Source organism: Nematolebias whitei, chromosome 15 (genome assembly GCF_014905685.2).
Source record: "Nematolebias whitei isolate Nwh7 chromosome 15, NemWhi1, whole genome shotgun sequence".
NCBI classification, from domain to species: Eukaryota; Metazoa; Chordata; class Actinopteri; order Cyprinodontiformes; family Rivulidae; genus Nematolebias; species Nematolebias whitei.
This window is the reverse complement of record NC_056512.1, coordinates 14,156,697-14,173,107: the sequence shown is the minus strand read 5'-3', so window position 1 is coordinate 14,173,107 and position 16,411 is coordinate 14,156,697. Positions and strand designations below refer to the sequence as shown.

At 40.1% G+C, this 16,411-nt stretch overlaps 1 protein-coding gene across 1 annotated transcript in view; it reads left to right on the top strand.

The window, feature by feature from the left end:
• Positions 1-2,234: 2,234 nt before the first annotated feature.
• Positions 2,235-16,411, top strand: part of nags (N-acetylglutamate synthase) — a gene marked incomplete at its 5' end in the record, with an annotated part of 19,317 nt that continues 5,140 nt past the window's right edge. Inside the window, 6 exon segments of the mRNA XM_037689394.1 lie at positions 2,235-2,515; positions 5,563-5,776; positions 5,867-6,047; positions 8,887-8,926; positions 12,098-12,229; positions 12,387-12,569. Of these exon segments, the coding sequence (XP_037545322.1) occupies positions 2,235-2,515; positions 5,563-5,776; positions 5,867-6,047; positions 8,887-8,926; positions 12,098-12,229; positions 12,387-12,569 (1,031 nt within the window).

Sequence of the window (16,411 nt, the reverse complement as noted above, 5' to 3'; positions counted from 1 at the left end):
CGTCTTTGAATAAAATATCCAAATGTTGACAGCAAAAAGTCTCACAGTGTTTCCTCCATAGTTTTTCTTCATGTTGTAGTTTGAATCAGTCTTTTGTTTGTTTGAATTATTAGTGCAACCCTTCTAGATGGAAGCGTGAACAGTAGAGCCCGACCGACATGGAAATTTTGGCTATCACCAATACCGAAATTGGGAGGGGAAGGTGCCCGCCAGTAACCAATATAATGGCTGAAAATATTTTGAGCTTTGTCCAACCCAAGAAAACAGCGAGTGGAGCGGGACTTTATTTAGCACAGCTGTTAGCAACCACGAAGCTAAGCAAATCAGATCTACTCTATACCTAGACCCACAGTAGGTTTACCAGTGGTGCACTGGTCATAAAAGCAGTGTTAAAACTAAATTAAACAAAGAAACTCCCTTCCCTGTTCATTGTTTAAACAGTCAGTCATGTATGATGAAGGCCTACTTAGTATCGACTGCTCCGGTGTTTTATTTTTCTTTGCAGAGACGTTAAGATTTCAGACAAACAATGCATTTCATTGAGGACCATAAAGATAATGTTACTAACACTGACAGTGTTTCCCCGGGCCCTACCATTATACAAGCAGGGTGCCCCGCCCCGACAACAGAACCGAGCGCCCTGCCTACCGAGCTACGCACATCCCCACCCACCTGTCGGTACTGAGTACTTAGCAGTGTGCAAAGCTAGCAGTGCACAATACAGGCGTGCTAGCTAAAAAGCTAAAGGCAGTGCTCACAGCTGCCTCGTCACTCACGCTGAAACATCCCCCCACACCCCCAGCTCAAAAACTGTCAGTACAAACAGCACAGAGCTCAGACATGTCTCCGTCATTAAAAAAATAATAATAATTTGGGGGAGGGGGGGGATACATTTGAGCTACGTGCTGTTTGGACCAACAGTTTTCGAGCGGGAGGAGCAGGGGCAGAGACACATTTGAGCTGCACACTGTTGTACCGACAGTTTTCGGGCGGGGTGGCGGGGACGTAGACACTGTCTTTAGCCTTTTAGCAGGCTCACCTATATTGCGCGCCGCTAGCTTAGCACTATGTCTGTGCCGATGGGTTGGAGTGTGTGTGCACAGTTCAGTTCGGTAGGTGTAGGTGTAGCGCTCGATTTTGTTGACGAGGCGAGGTGTCCCGCTTGTAAAACGGTAGAGGAAACACTGACTGATATATATTTACCACTACGTTAAATTTATTGTTTTGGATAAAGTTTTACAAGGCAATAGCATGCATATGCTAGGCTATCTAAACGTTAGCTTGCTAACTTGAGAGGCATATAGTTAATGACAAGCAGATTGGAGAATTGAAGAGAATTTATTATTGTTGATTTTTTTTTTTTTTTACAGATCAGTTAAAATAAACTTACCATGCTCTGTTCAGCAAAATACTTTACACAGTATTGCTCCCTGCTGCATCTGTGCTAAATGTGAAAGTGAAACTTAAGGCAACTTGAAAGTAGTCTTCATGTTCCCTCTACTGGATACATTGTACAACAATTACAGCTGGTTTCCAGCATTTTAGGGGTGAAAGTTAGAAGTTCTTGTATTGGCGCATAATGGGACAGTTATCACTGATATCAATAGGTCCCCAAAGGCCATATTGGCCTAAATTATCGGCCCTACCATTCTTCTACTGGGAGGTCTGTCACATTCACATAATTGTGAAATTAGGAGCCCGCTGTTCTTAAAATGCACCTATAGATGTCATCAAGACTCTACAGAAACCATCCATTATGTCTGATGTTTCAAATGTTGTAGCAGGGGTGTCATCTAGTGTGCAGTGATCCTAATTTTTATTTTGAACTACCACACACACTGCTACATCTGATTGATGTAGACCTGCTTTTCTTACTACATATGAATCTGATATTCAGTCTCTCACTGCAAGGTGTCAAGGGTTCATGTTTGCAACAAGCGCACAATCAGTACTTTAGATGTAGCCAGATACACTGATAAAAGTTTTTTTTTTTAAGGTATATGAGGCAGTAGAGGGTAAATAAAATAAAAATAAAGTAGCTTGCCACATACCACAGTGGATAGCCCAGTTAGGGAACCGTCTCATTCTGTGAATGTTTTTCCCATGTTAGGGTCTCAAAAAGGAGTCACTGTTTAGGCCGCCTCTGGTTGATCACGTAGAATCATTTGAGTTTGGTATTTTGCAAATTGCAGTCACTTTGCATTATTCACTTTGCATTATTCAATCTCTCTAAGGTGGACAGCTCATCATTCCAAAGCAGGGAAATGGTTCAGAGCCTAGCCTTTGGACTGTCCTTCCTGCAGCGGATGGACATGAAGCCTGTGGTGGTCATAGGCTGGTCTGAGCACCAGGAATCAGGATCCACAGAAGCGGTCACCGGGTCTTGGCGCACCAGAGGTTTAGTGGAACGATGCCAGCAGCTGACAGAGGCTCTACAGCAACACTCAGCCACCGTCCTGCCTTTCTTCTCTGCAGAATCCTTCCTCAAGCAGCATGAAGCCTCACAGGGAAGCAGGTAGAGATGTAACCGTTGCATTTTGTGTGTGTTTTGAGTTAAGTTTATAAGCTTCGTTCACACAGCAGGTCTTAATGCTCAACTCTGATTTTTGCTCAGGTTGAGTTTGTTGTTTTCTGTGTGGTCGTTCACACTATCAGTAAAGTGCAACCTCCATCAGACGCCACTGTAAACTATTGAGTTTTTGAGGCGACCTGCATGCACAGAAGACGTGACGTAACATTGAATGCACCGTGTTTAAGGAAGAAAATATCGGTACGAAACACGTTAGCATGTATGTAGCGATTCTGAAGTTTTGCAGTCAGAACTGAATAAATGATCCGACATACTTGTTGGGTCCAGTGTTTGCATTTGATCTTGCTTCTTGAAGGATCTTCTGGTGCAACATTGTATTTTTGGAACGGGAGCGACATACAGAAGGTAGAAAAACTCGTCTATCCCGTCACGTTAATATCGATACGGTCTGCCACTAACGTTTGTATCAAATGTTGCTGTATGTGCAGAGTTCTAAGATTTCAACTGCACAATGTTGGTATCATTATCATCAATACTTGAATTGATCCGCATACCTCACTGATGTAAAAGTTGAATTAAATACAACATGATCGTTGAGAAACATCCGATTTCTCCAATTTAGTACCACATTGGAGAAAGGCCTGGGTCGGCAAAGAAATCGGATGGGGGTCGAATATGGGCAACAAAAAAAAAAATGTAGGTTTGAGATGCATTTTCTTTGTGTGAATGAAGCCATGGATGCTTTGGGATCTGTGTTTGCTGACATTTTATTAGTGTACAAGTATTTTGTTTTAGCAGTTCTGCTACAATCTGTCTGCTGCAGTTCACACAGTGCAGACAAAGAAAAGTACCTGCCCCTTTAGTTAAAAGAACTATGGAAAAGTTCTTGCTGGATGAAACTAGCTACTGGTAATCAGTGTTTTGCCTGAATTAGAAATTCTGCCTTGTGTGTGTCAGTGTGTTGAAAATGAAAACTATTTAAAGAGGAATCTGATCAGTTATCAAATTGTATTAGTTGGTTATTTTGAATCGAATGTGAGAAAGGCCAAGTGGAACATGAAAAAGTACACATTACTATTGCAGCAGAAATGATCCGGGCAGCAGGATGCCTCACAGTAAGGTCATGGGTTCAAGCCCCGATTTAGGCCTGGGGACTTTCTGTGTGGAGTTTGTCCAGGTTTTCCTCCCACAGTCCAGAACATGCACGTGGCTGCCTCCAGGCTCAAGTCTCCCTTGCTAAAGAGATCTGGGATCACAGATCTCAAATGGGATTTGCCTGGTTGAATAATGTTAATAATAATAATCTGGTTGGATAATGTTAATAATAATAATCTGGTTGAATAAATGTTAATAATAATAATCTGGTTGAATAATGTTAATAATAATAATCTGGTTGAATAATGTTAATAATAATAATCTAAGTAAAACCTTATGACCCAGTTTGTTGTCAGTTTAACAGCTGTGGTTAGAAGTTTATATCTGCTCATTATAGACATGAATATTATAATCATGGGCTCTTATTGATTTATTTGGACCAGTCTCTTTCTAAGATGAATGATTTTACAACAGTGAACTTCAAAGGCTTTTAAGAACAAGAATTGGGTGCAAAATTGAATTGTGGATTTTTGATGATCCACATGGGCTATAAATTATACGTACAGCTTAATATGAGAGAAACTTGCAATGTTCTTGTTTAATATTGCAATTACAATGTCCACTGTGATAAACACACATTTTCCTCACGGTTTGCTTTTTTCTTCTACCAGTAAAATATAAATGAGGAGGGGCAGCTAGACTAGTGACACTTTGTTGGATTGACAAAATGTATGTAGAACATTAACTATACCTAAAATGTAAAGGGCTGATTTTTTCTCTTTTTGCAATCCAAAAAGTCATTTTTGATATTTATACTGTGCTCACTGATTTTGATATGATGAAAAATGTATGTATTGTGCAGCTTAAACTTAAAGAAACCCAGATTTGGAAGAAAAAAAACGAAACATTGTGCAGCATGTACTGTAAATGAAAACATAATGATTTGCAAACATCATATACACATATAGTATTTACAATGGAAAATAGTAAACATATACAGTAAATTGTTTAAACTAAGAAACTGTACCTTTTTATTATTTTTTATGGCAGCAACACATCTCAAAAGTTAGGACAGGGTAACAAAAGCTATAAAAGTTAGTTTTATGAGTAAGAAACAGCTGAAGTCAAATAATGTCAGGAAGCCTCTGTTCACATTTTGTGGTAAAATGTGTTTCCTTAAAAGTCTTTTTGTGATTAAATGTTGATTCCATGTATGAAGATAAACAGACACATCAGACAGAGAGTGAGCAACAAGAAAACATTTATCAGATAAAACAAAAAGACGAATCTTCCAAATATTCCCAAGGGTTCAGTTCTCATCAGCTGAACAGACATTTTTCTCTTTTCAATTATTCCACTCAATTAAAAAAAACAATTATCCATCCACCATCATCTGTCCATTGTCTTTACTTGCTTCTTCCTTTTTGGGTTGTGGGGGTCACTGGTGCCCATGTCCATTTGTTACTATGCGAGAGGCGGGGGACACTGGACACGTCTCCAGTCCATCACAGGGACACATGGAGACAAACGAGACAAACAACCATTCACTCTCTCACTCACACCTAGGGACAATTTAGAGTTACCAATCAGCCTAACATGCATGTTTTTAATCTGTGGGAGGAAACCGGAGTACCTGGAGAAAACCCACACATGCACGGAGAGAACATGCAAACTCCACCCAGAAAGGCAAAAAACAATTAAAATATAATAACCATAAATGTCTAAATGAATATGACGGCCAATACAATGTATGGATGGATGAATTAGAGTTCAGCGAAGGATACTGTGGTCTATACTTTTCTAACCTGAGCTTTAATTCCCATCTCTGTTTTTTTCTTCCATATATTTAGATGCTTTTATTTCTCTTTAGCCCTTCACCACATCCTCAGTGATCCCTGTGTTCATGTACTTGTCATGTCTTTCTTTTTATCTTGCAGTGCTCCTCCTTCCGTTGCGATTGAGTCCAGCCTCCTACAGTGGGGTTTGGACTGTGGGACCATCCCGCTGGTTTGTCCTGTGGGGGTGGACGGGCGAGGTTGCTCGACAGTGCTGGACCCAACGGAAGTTACAGCTGCCATCTCCCGAGCCCTGCAGCCCCACAAAGTCATGTTTCTGAATAGCTCTGGAGGCCTACGGAGCCACAAACACAAGGCATGCTGCGACCACTTGTGTGCATAAGAAATGTCTAACGTGCTCATCATGCACAACTCATAAAGTCGACATGTCCTAATTGTATTCCAGGTGCTGGACTCAGTTTCACTGCCTGCCGACTTGCCTGGTCTGTCTGTGGCAGAGTGGCTGAGTCAAACGGAGCGCCGCAGAGTGACTACCATCGCCAGACTTCTCAATCAGCTGCCAACTGAATCTTCTGCTGTGATCACCTCAGCAGACACGCTGCTTACCGAGCTCTTCAGTCACAAGGGTAAGGCCCGTGACACAGCTAATGTAACTCATGTCCACCGGCATGTAAACATGTCTATGACAGTCTATTTTAAGTTGTAACCCAAGAGGGGTAGTATATTTGTATTTGTAGGCAAAGGTGTTTTTACCCACTAAAATAGACTTTTTAACACAAGTGCAATGGGAGTGGTGATTTCAATATTCATGTGGATGTTGAGAGTGATAGCTTAAGCATAGCCTTTAATAATTTCATAGAGTCACTTGGTTTTACCCAAAACGTCCGCACATCTACTCATTCTTATCATCACACTCTTGATTTAGTTCTGACCTATGGTGTAGAGATTAAGGACTTGGTAATAGTTCCTCAAAATCCTATTCTGTCCGACCATTTTTTAATAACTTTGAGTTTACGTTAAATGACTACACAGTCACTGAGAGTAAATTTCATCTCAGCAGGTGCTTATCAGAAAATGCTGTAACCAAATTTAAACAATCTCTTCCATCAATGTTTTCCTCTGTCTTGCAGAGTAATGCATCAGAGAACAGTGACTTAGATCATCTAGTTGATCATCTTACAACTTCAATGCAAACTTCACTTGATAAAATTGCTCCACTGAAAAAGAAAGTAATCAATCAGAGGAAACTGGCTCCTTGGTTCAATTCAGAGTTACGTACTTTAAAGCAGCATCTAGAAACCAGGAGAGAAAATGGCGCTCTACTAATGTTCAAGAATTTTATTTAACTTGGAAAGATAGTCTGCTAACATACAAAAAAGCTCTCCGTAACGCTAGAACTTTATATTACTCATCTTTAATAGATGAAAATAAAAATAACCCTAGGTTTCTGTTTAGTACTATTGTTAGACTAATTAAAAGTCCCTTTTCTGTTGAACCATGTGTCCCTACAACTATAAGTAGTGATGACTTCATGAGATTCTTTATAAATAAAATTATTTCAATTAGAGAGAAAATTCAAACCATCCTTCCTTCTACTATCTCTAGTCCCATACCATACCATTTTATTTATAAAGCACTTAAAACAGCGACAAGACCAACCAAAGTGCTGTACAGACAGAACAACAGGTAACACACAAAGCAACATACAAAATGAGGTAAATCAGAATATAGACATAAAAACGATGCAGATAATGACGACAAACCAGCGCGGAGCATACAGGTTCAAATCACATATCCTCAGGTGCTGAAAGCCACCGAATAGTAGTGAGTTTTTAAACGGGACTTGAAAACCGAGAGGGAGGGGGCCTGTCTGACAAGCAGAGGTAACTCGTTCCAGAGTCTTGGTCCTGTCACCTCTGCATCCCCTGTCAAATGAGGCAACTTTAAAAATTTCACTAGAGCCTTATTTATGTTTGGACAGTTTTTGTCCTGTTGAGCTCTGAATTGTCAAAAACAATAACGTCATCCAAACCATCCACATGCCTGCTAGATCCCATCCCAGCCAGACTGTTTAAAGAGGTATTCCCCCTAATTAATGTCCACATTTTGGATCTACTTAATTTGTCTTTAATGGATGGTTATGTACCACAGCGCTTTAAGGTTGCTGTAATTAAACCTTTACTTAAGAAGTCTGATCTTGATTGAAAAGGAGTGGACCAACATTCCACAGGTCACAATCAAGAATCTGATCAACTCTTCAAAGTGTTACCTGGACCTGTCATTCTATGTTTGTTCATCTGTCTCTCCTTCCTGTCCTCTCAAACCTCGTCTGGTCGAAGCAGGTGGTCACTTGTCCTGAGCCTGGTTCTGCTGGAGGTTTCTTCCTGTTAAAAGGGAGTTTTTTCTTTCCACTGTCGCCTTGTGCTTGCTCAGGATGGGAGACTGCGATAAAGTGAAGATTCAACACAATCTGCTGGTTTCCTTAGACAGAGAACTTTACTAATTGTTTTTTTATATATATATATGTGAATGTTTCTGTAAAGTGCCGAGACAACTTGGCACTATAAAAAAATCAATTGAAACAAACTGAATTGTTTTTGTCTGATCTAACAAGGTTGAGTCAGGTCCTCTGCACGGATTTTTCTTTGTTGAAACATTTCATCTTTTATTCTAAAGACTGAAGAGCTGCAACAAACTCAGCCTTCTAAATAGCACCATGTCATAGTGGATCAACCAGATTGATGGTTTTCTGCCATTTCCATCATTACACAGGGGCAGAGGCCTCTGCGTTCAACTGTCACCCTCTTACATTGCTGTTATTGCATCACTCAGCCCTCTGTGAATAGCAAGCGGCCATCAGGTAAATGTACTGTACTTATACAGCGCCTTTCTATCTTATTTCAAGATACTCAAAGCTCTTTACACAACAATCTGTGCCTCATGTACCCATTCACACAGCACTCTACTAGATCTCTACAAAGCTAATTGAACAAATCATTCTAAAGAGACTAATCAGAGCTTAATCACATTCATTCACTGATGGGACACACATCAGAGGCTGTGAGGGGTTCAGTGTCTTGCCCAGGGACACTTCGGCATGTGACTGCTGGTGGATTCGAACCCCCAACTCTTGCATTGGAGGACGAGTGCTCTAACCACTCAGCCACAGCCGCCCCTTGTCGGGGCACTAACGATCACTTGTTAGGTTGATGGTCCTCCTTTAGCATGTGAACAACTAGTTTTGGATGTCACCAACAAACTGGTTGATCCACTTTGAGGAGGTGCTATTTATAAGACTGAGTTTGTTGCAGCTCCTCAGACTGAAGAAGTCTTCTGGATAAAAGACAAAACATTTCAACACAGAAGAACCCGTTCAGAGCACAAGACTTAACCTTGTCAGATTTAAGTACGTGGATTATTGAGCAGCATCACAACACTTTTGTCTGATTGTTTTCTCTATTTCAGGATCTGGGACGCTTTTTACAAACGGAGACCCTATACACCGGTCAGTAAACAACACGTAAACCTTTGGAATCATACCAGAAACCTAAACATTAACATTCAAATTTTAAAATAATTTTTCGAAAAAGGACAATATTTTTCCTCCCATACATCTTTAAAATGAATATTAATTTAAAAAAAAGAAAACATTGTGATGAAATTCTTAAAAAGCCAATACAGACATTATACAGTAGATGTTAAGAATACTGAAATTACAACGAACATTCTTCTCTGAGGTGCAATGTTAATCTGGGACTTCATTTAATAATTTAAAATGACAAAATAAGACATTTGATGTATAAGCTATATATAAAGTGTAAAGATAGCCAAATGTTAAAGTTGCTGCCAGTGGCATTACCTGACTCTGACAGGTCTTTTAGTAAAATAAGATGACAGAAATGTAGAGCAGAAATTAAACCTCAAACGGTTGCATTTGCTCATCACACTCCATTTTTGATGTTTCTACAATGTTGTACGTAGGAGATATTACAATTTTAAAAAGACTGTTCACTTCCATAAAAAGGTTTGAGCTGATGAAACCCGATGAGAGTTCTCATGTCTTTCTTTCACACTTTGTGAAATATACATTTTAAAAGAGGAGTACACACAAGATGAAGTTATCTAAACACGTTCTAAAATTAAAGAGTAGTGGTGCTTGAAAGTTTTTCTACACTTCTACATAAATATGACCCTAAACATCATCAGATTTTCACTCAAGTCCTCAAAGTAGATAAAGAGAACCCAGTTAAACGAATGAGACAAAAATATACTTTGTCATTAATTTAATGAGGACAATGATCCAATATTACATATTTGAGTGGTAAAAGTACGTGACCCTTTGCTTTCAGTATCTAGTGCAAAGGTCACCAACCTTTTTGAGACCGAGAGCTCCTCACAGGGACCGAGTGACACGAAGGACTTCTTGTTTGATATAGGGGAGCACCGATTGCAGTTTTCTGTCCGATCACTGATTTCTACAAAGTCTGATCTGCTGATTCTGATTTTGGCCGATACTGATTTAGTTTAATAAGCGACACTGTCAGGAGTTATAATGTCACAATGCACCTTCAAGTTTTCAATATTATTTGATTGAGAATGATACCCTTGAACAACATCCTAGACACAATACAGACTCTTTTTAACTGGCCATGAGGTAGTGCTCTGAAATATAAATGAAGTTCAGACAATTGTTGTTAAAACTAAAAAAAATCGTTACAGTAGGTTTTTCCTGTAAGTATCGGACGATTTATCGTGCACCCCTAGTTTGATACAAATATAAATTTGCATGACTCACCTTTAATTTATGTATTATTAATAAATTTATATATTTCTGAATATATGACGATGAAGGTTAAGGCTTCCTCACAATAATTATCTATAATGATTGACCATGGCAGATCTGATCAATTATTATTGATAATTAGTGATGAAAACTCAATCGAGAACTCGAGTTCTCAGTTTGAACCACTGTGTGACTACACCTGACTAATCTCACCTTCAGATTAACTGATAATCCTAGAGGTTCACATACTTTTACCATCACAAATATGTCATATTGGATCATGTTCCTCAATGAATAAATGATCAAGTATAATATTTTGTCTCATTTGTTTAACTGGGTTCTCTTGATCTACTTTAGGACGTGTGTGAAAATCTGATGAGGTTTTAAGTCATATTTGTCAAAGTCAACCTTCATATCTGGACATTTCGTGGGTCGAAGATTAAGATTTAAGGTCACGGGGTCAAGGTCAATGGTCAAGGTATTTTTGATTAGCTGTAATATGATTACAACTGGACAGATGAATGTCCACCTTCACAGCTGGAGGCTCATCAGATTCTTATTGACTTTAGAATGAATGAATGAAAGGTCAGGGTCAAGGTTACTCCTGTTAGCCCTATTCCAAGGTCATGGGGTCAAAGGTCAATGTCAAACATTACCATTTTCTTTAAAGAGCTTAACTGATAGCCGTTGTACTTAGAAAGATCAGCTTTTACCTCTGGACACTTCTTTGGTCAAAGATGGCCTGTGTTTATTTCATGTTCAGAGGGTCAAAGGTCACCCCTTTCTTTAAATCTAATTTAATAACTGTTTAATGTTAAACTTCCTAGGCTCAGGCTTTATAGGTCAACAATTATTCCTATTGATTTCAAAGCGAAGGAGTCAAAGGTCATCCGTCCATCCATCCATCCATCCATCCATCCATCCATCCATCCATCCATCCATCCATCCATCCATCCATCCATCCATCTATCCACTCAATTATCTTTTATCCACTTTTTCCTTGTCACTTTTATCAAATATCTCTAAATAAATAAGCCTTGATATTTTCATGTCAACCTTCACTTTGACATCTCATGGCTCCTTTCAATATCCTTCTTTTACTTCCAGATCTTTTTATTCTCTCTGCCAAACTCAGCCTTTTCTGCTCTTTTCATCTACTTTCATGCTCCATTTAGCATTTTTCTACGTATGTCTGTAGCTGTCAGGCTGCTTTCCACTTTCATTTTCCTGCTTTAAGCTCATTTTAGCTGTTCTAATTCAACTTGCATTGACAGTTCAGAGTTAAATATATTTCATCTTGTCTTCAGCTTCTGCAGCAGCTTTCAGCAAAATCATTCAGCAATAAGCATTCACACTGTATTTTTGGAGGAGTTGCAATTTTTCTCATTTTCACATAATTCACATTTCAGGTTTTGAAAAGAACTAAATTATTGTGTTTCAATTTAAGTAAAGTGACATTTTTTTAGAAAGTATAAAAGTAACAAAAAACAAGTATAACGTACTACGCCTGATGGGGTGTACTGACAGTTTTGATGTATGAATGATTAAAACAGCACAAAGTATTCAGAAGTAGTTTGAAAGCAGAAAAACACAGTAAACTATGAACAGGAGTGCAAATGATGAGCATAAAGATTCTCAGTCATCCAGGACATGGTAAATCCAAAAACAGGTTAAAACTAAACAACTGGACTTTTTGTAACTGAGGACGTTTCGCTTCTCACCTCATGTTCTGTAAGCTTGCATAATGCAGATTGACCAGGGTCAATGTTGAACATCCACACAGTAAGAGGGTTTCAATGCTTGTGCACATGCACCTGCAGTTAGATAAATGAAACCGATTGCTTTGACTTGCACCCGAGCTTTGTTTTAGAGGACATGTTTGCTGTCATGCAGGTACAGCTCTCTGGACGAGATCGATGTGGAGCGTCTGCTGGCTCTCATCAACAAGTCGTTTGACAAAACTCTGAGGCACGACTACCTCAACTCCCTGAAAGGACGAATGCACTCCATCTACCTCTCTGAAGGGTGAGTGCAAACATTTAATAAATAAAGGGTTTAAAACATGTTGCCATGTAAAGTCTGAGCCGTCTCAGAGTCTTTAGAATTATGTTCAAACATTCTGGAAAATGATTGTGGCTGCAAGATGCTAAATACAAACTATTGTGTGTTTGTGCCCCTCCAGCTACAGTGCAGCAGCCATCATTACCATGGAGCCAGTGAACGGTGGCACTCCTTATCTGGACAAGTTTGTGGTGAGCAGCAGCAAGCAGGGACAGGGGACCAGTCACATCCTGTGGGAGTGTATCCAGCAAGACCTGGGCAAACTGTTCTGGAGGTCCAGAGCAACCAACAGAATTAATCCATGGTAAGACACACACAGACACCTTTGGTGGACTTATTTTAACTGTTACATACATCATCTATCCATTATCTTTATCCACTTCTTCCTTTTCGGACCGTGGGGGTCACCGTTGCTGTGAGTCACTGTGCGAGAGGTTCAGGGACACCCTGGACAGGTCTTCAGTCCATCACAGGGACACATAGAGACAAACGAGACAATCATTCACTCTCTCTCTCTCACCTAGGGACAATTTAGAGTTATTAATCAATCTAACATGCATGTTTTTAGTCTGCGTGGGGAACCAGAGTACCCAGAGACAACCCACACATGCACGGAGAGAACATGAAAACTGCACCCAGAAAGGTCCCAGGTCGGGATTTGATTCTGCGACCTTCTCACTGATAGACAACAGCTCTACCAACTGATCCACCGTGCCACCCGCCCTTTACATATACCTCATAAATCAAACCAAACTTTATTTATAAAGCCCTTTTCATATACAATAGCAGAGAAAACTCATAGGTCATTCGAAACGGCAACAAGTTGTAAAAGGATTAACTTGTGACTGTAACCTGCAGTGACTGTAATCTGCAGTGACTGTAATCTGCAGGGACTGTAATCTGCAGTGACTGTAATCTGCAGTGACTGAAGGAAACTCAGATGATGCAATTATGTTCATGAGGAACCGTCAGATATTTAGCCTTGCATCATCACTAGACTGAGGGCCCTGTACACTTTTCATCACCCCAATTCCAAGGTCAAAGTAAAAAATCAATGTCAAACTTAAAGCAACGTCTTTGCTAAGATCATTTAACAATGCTTGATACAAATGTGTACTACCACTACACAACTTGTTTAAACTTTTCATTACCCCAGCTTTAAGGTTATGGTCACAAATCCAGGTCAAAGTTTATGCAAGGTCTTTATTTGCCTGGACCATTGCTATACAGGTCCTTCTCAAAAAATTAGCATATTGTGATAAAGGTCATTATTTTCCATAATGTAATGATAAAAATGAAACTTTCATATATTTCAGATTCATTGCACACCAACTGAAATATTTCAGGTCTTTAATTGTTTTAATACTGATGATTATGGCATACAGCTCATGAAAACCCAAAATGCCTGTCCCAAAAAATTAGCATATTTCATCCCACCAATGAAAGACAAGTGTTTTTAATACAAAAAACACCAACCTTCAAATAATCATGTTCAGTTATGCACTCAATACTTGGTCGGGAATCCTTTTGCATGAATGACTGCATCAATGTGGCGTGGCATGGAGGCAATCAGCCTGTGGCACTGCTGAGGTGTTATGGAGGCCCAGGACGCTTCGATAGCGGCCTTAAGCTCATCCAGAGTGTTGGGTCTTGCGTCTCTCAACTTTCTCTTCACAATATCCCACAGGTTCTCTATGGGGTTCAGGTCAGGAGAGTTGGCAGGCCAGTTGAGCACAGTAATACCATGGTCAGTAAACCATTTACCAGTGGTTTTGGCACTGTGAGCAGGTGCCAGGTCGTGCTGAAAAATGAAATCTTCATCTCCATAAAGCTTTTCAGCAGATGGAAGCATGAAGTGCTCCAAAATCTCCTGATAGCTAGCTGCATTGACCCTGCCCTTGATAAAACACAGTGGACCAACACCAGCAGATGACATGGCACCCCAGACCATCACGGACTGTGGGTGCTTCACACTGGACTTCTGGCATTTTGGCATTTCCTTCTCCCCAGTCTTCCTCCAGACTCTGGCACCTTGATTTCCGAATGACATGCAAAATTTGCTTTCATCCGAAAAAAGTACTTTGGACCACTGAGCAACAGTCCAGTGCTGCTTCTCTGTAGCCCAGGTCAGGCGCTTCTGCCGCTGTTTCTGGTTCAAAAGTGGCTTGACCTGGGGAATGCGGCACCTGTAGCCCATTTTCTGCACACGCCTGTGCACGGTGGCTCTGGATGTTTCTACTCCAGACTCAGTCCACTGCTTCTGCAGGTCCCCCAAGGTCTGGAATCGGCACTTCTCCACAATCCTCCTCAGGGTCCGGTCACCTCTTCTCGTTGTGCAGCGTTTTCTGCCACACTGTTCCCTTCCCACAGACTTCCCACTGAGGTGCCTTGATACAGCACTCTGGGAACAGCCTAATTGTTCAGCAATTTCTTTCTGTGTCTTACCCTCTTGCTTGAGGGTGTCAATGATGGCCTTCTGGACAGCAGTCAGGTCGGCAGTCTTACCCATGATTGCGGTTTTGAGTAATGAACAAGGCTGGGAGTTTTTAAAAGCCTCAGGAATCTTTTGCAGGTGTTTAAAGTTACGTCGTTGATTCAGATGGTTAGGTTAATAGCTTGTTTAGAGAACCTTTTCATGATGTGCTAATTTTTTGGGACAGGCATTTTGGGTTTTCATGAGCTGTATGCCATAATCATCAGTATTAAAACAATTAAAGACCTGAAATATTTCAGTTGGTGTGCAATGAATCTGAAATATATGAAAGTTTATTTTTTATCATTGCATTATGGAAAATAATGACCCTTATCACAATATGCTAATTTTTTGAGAAGGACCTGTAGATGGCACTATTGCTGTATCCACCTTATTCCTAGCCCCCATGCAGCTGTTTTGCGTGAATTATGGGCACAACTTCCGGCATGGACCAGAACCGACGTTTGTTTTTGTGAACAGTACGAGCTAATGTAGTTTCTCTGAGCATTGTGGATTTAAATTAAACATGGAAGAACACCACCTGTCAGACAACAAAGTCCATGCTCAATAATCCAGGTATACAATCCAACATTGTTCAGTCAGGTCAACTGGACAGTTTCTTTTTTTTGTGCTGAAATGTTTCACCTTCGATCCAGAAGGCTTCATCAGTCAAGGAAACACACAACAAAACTGATTCTTCTTCCAACAGCTTACTCCAAAGTGGAACAAACCAGTTCTGCTTGTGATAAGATGGTCTACTGATGAAGCCTTCTGGACCGAAGGCGAAACGTTTCAGCACAAAAAAAAGAAACTGTCCTGATGATGTGACTGAAAAATTTTGGATTGTATACCTGGATTATTGAGCATGGACTTTGTTGTTTTCAACCAGTTTGACACCACTGTCAACAAGGAAGAGGGCTGGCAATGGAGGAGGGCGCGTACCAAAGAGACCATCTTATCACAAGCAGAGCTGGTTTGTTCCACTGTGGATTAAGCTGTTGGATGAAGAATCAGTTTTGTTGTGTGCTTCCTTGACTGATGAAGCCTTCCGGACCGAAGGTGAAACATTTCAGCACAAAAAAAAGAAACTGTCCAGATGACCTGACTGAAAAATGTTGGACCACCTGTCAAAGCTCATACAGAACAAGATAATCATACAAGGGATGGAGGACGAGCTGAAGTGGCTGCAGATCACAGCTACTAGCATCTTTAGCTACATCTACTAGCATCTTTAGCTACATCTACTAGCATCTTTAGCTACATCTACTAGCATCTTTAGCTACATCTACTAGCATATTTAGCTACATCTACTATCATATTTAGCTACATGTACTAGCATCTTTAGCTACATCTACTAGCATCTTTAGCTACATCTACTAGCATATTTAGCTACATATACTAGCATATTTAGCTACATCTACTAGCATCTTTAGCTACATCTACTAGCATATTTAGCTACATCTACTAGCATCTTTAGCTACATCTACTAGCATATTTAGCTACATCTACTATTGTCTTTAGCTACATCTACTGGCATCTTTGGCTACATCTACTAGCATATTTAGCTACATCTACTAGCATATTTAGCTACATCTACTAGCATCTTTAGCTACATCTACTAGCATCTTTAGCTACATCTACAAGCATCTTTAGCTACATCTACAAGCATCTTT